The 1249-nt window shown below is 52.4% G+C and overlaps 1 protein-coding gene across 1 annotated transcript; it reads left to right on the top strand.

The window, feature by feature from the left end:
• Positions 1-267: 267 nt before the first annotated feature.
• On the top strand, positions 268-582 carry LOC104509404 (feather keratin Cos2-3-like). Its single transcript, XM_010151338.1, is given in 1 exon segment — positions 268-582. A coding segment is annotated over 1 exon segment (315 nt).
• The last annotated feature ends 667 nt before the right edge of the window (positions 583-1249 follow it).

A 1249-nucleotide genomic window follows, 5' to 3' on the forward strand; every position in this document is an offset into this window, starting at 1 on the left:
GGACATTGAACAGAGAAGAGTGTTTAGCTTGGGGAGACATTAGGATTTGACTGAGATGTTCCTGCTGTACAGGCTTGGCAGGAATCTCTACGACTAGCTGCTCTTTGTGGGGCCCCTAGGTGTAAGTGAAAGACCCTCTGGTGTATCCCAGCTGAGCCTCCTCTTGGACACTCAGCAGGACCCTTGTCTTCCGTATGGGAACAAGGCTGTTTTCTCACCCATGTCTGAACTCTGATTTTCTGCCAGGTGCACCTCTGACTTTGAGACATGTCCCGCTACAACCACTGCCTGTCATGCATGCCACACCAGCACTGTGGCCCGACCCCACTGGCCAACAGCTGCAATGAGCCCTGTGTCAGGCAGTGCCAGGACTCCACCGTCATCATCTAGCCCTCCCCTGTGGTGGTGACCCTGCATGGGCCCATCCTCAGCTCCTTCCCACAGAACACCGCCCTGGGCTCCTCCACCTCCGCTGCTGTTGGCAGCATCCTCAGCTGTGATGGAGAGCCCATCACCTCTGGGTGCTGTGACCTCTCCTGCATTGCCAGCCACTACTGTGGCAGAAGGGGCCACCCCTGTTAAAGGTTGTGGTAATACCCCAAGGAAAGACTTTGAGGAACTCAGAATATGATGCTGAGCAGAGGGATGATCTTTTCAGGATAGCTGATGGCTTTACACTTTTTCTCTTTTTCTTGTTTCTTTTGGTTCCCCTGAGCCACAATGACCCCCAAGGACAGCCTAATGGGGATCATCTGCTTTCTCCCTCTTTGTGGTACAGGCAGACAAACATCATGCAGGAACATCTCTACAACTAATAAGCACAGTCTCTCTTCTGCACCTGGTGCTCACTTCACTGCTGTCCTCCACTTGGAGTTACTTTGTTTCACTCTTCTGTCTCATTAAAGTTCTGCTGCACTGAAATCTCACCCCCATGTGGTCCTTCCCTATGTGGACACTTTCTTTTTACGGGATAAAAAGAAAGTCAGGGAGAATGTGGGCCCTCTGCAGAAGGAAATGGGAGAGCTGGCTTCCCAGAACATGGAGAAGGCCGAGGTACTCAACGCTTTTTTTGCCTCGGTCTTCACTGGCAACGGCACAAGCCGTACCCTCAGAGTCATGGAAGACAAGGGCAGGGATTGGGAGAATGGAGAGCCGGCCATGGTCAGCGATGATCAGGTTTGGGAATGCCAGAGGAACCTGAGGGTGCACAAGTTCATGCGACCCGATGGAATACATTTGCAGGTCCTGA

This window comes from Eurypyga helias, unplaced genomic scaffold (assembly GCF_000690775.1).
Source record: "Eurypyga helias isolate BGI_N326 unplaced genomic scaffold, ASM69077v1 scaffold7795, whole genome shotgun sequence".
Lineage (NCBI taxonomy): Eukaryota > Metazoa > Chordata > Aves > Eurypygiformes > Eurypygidae > Eurypyga > Eurypyga helias.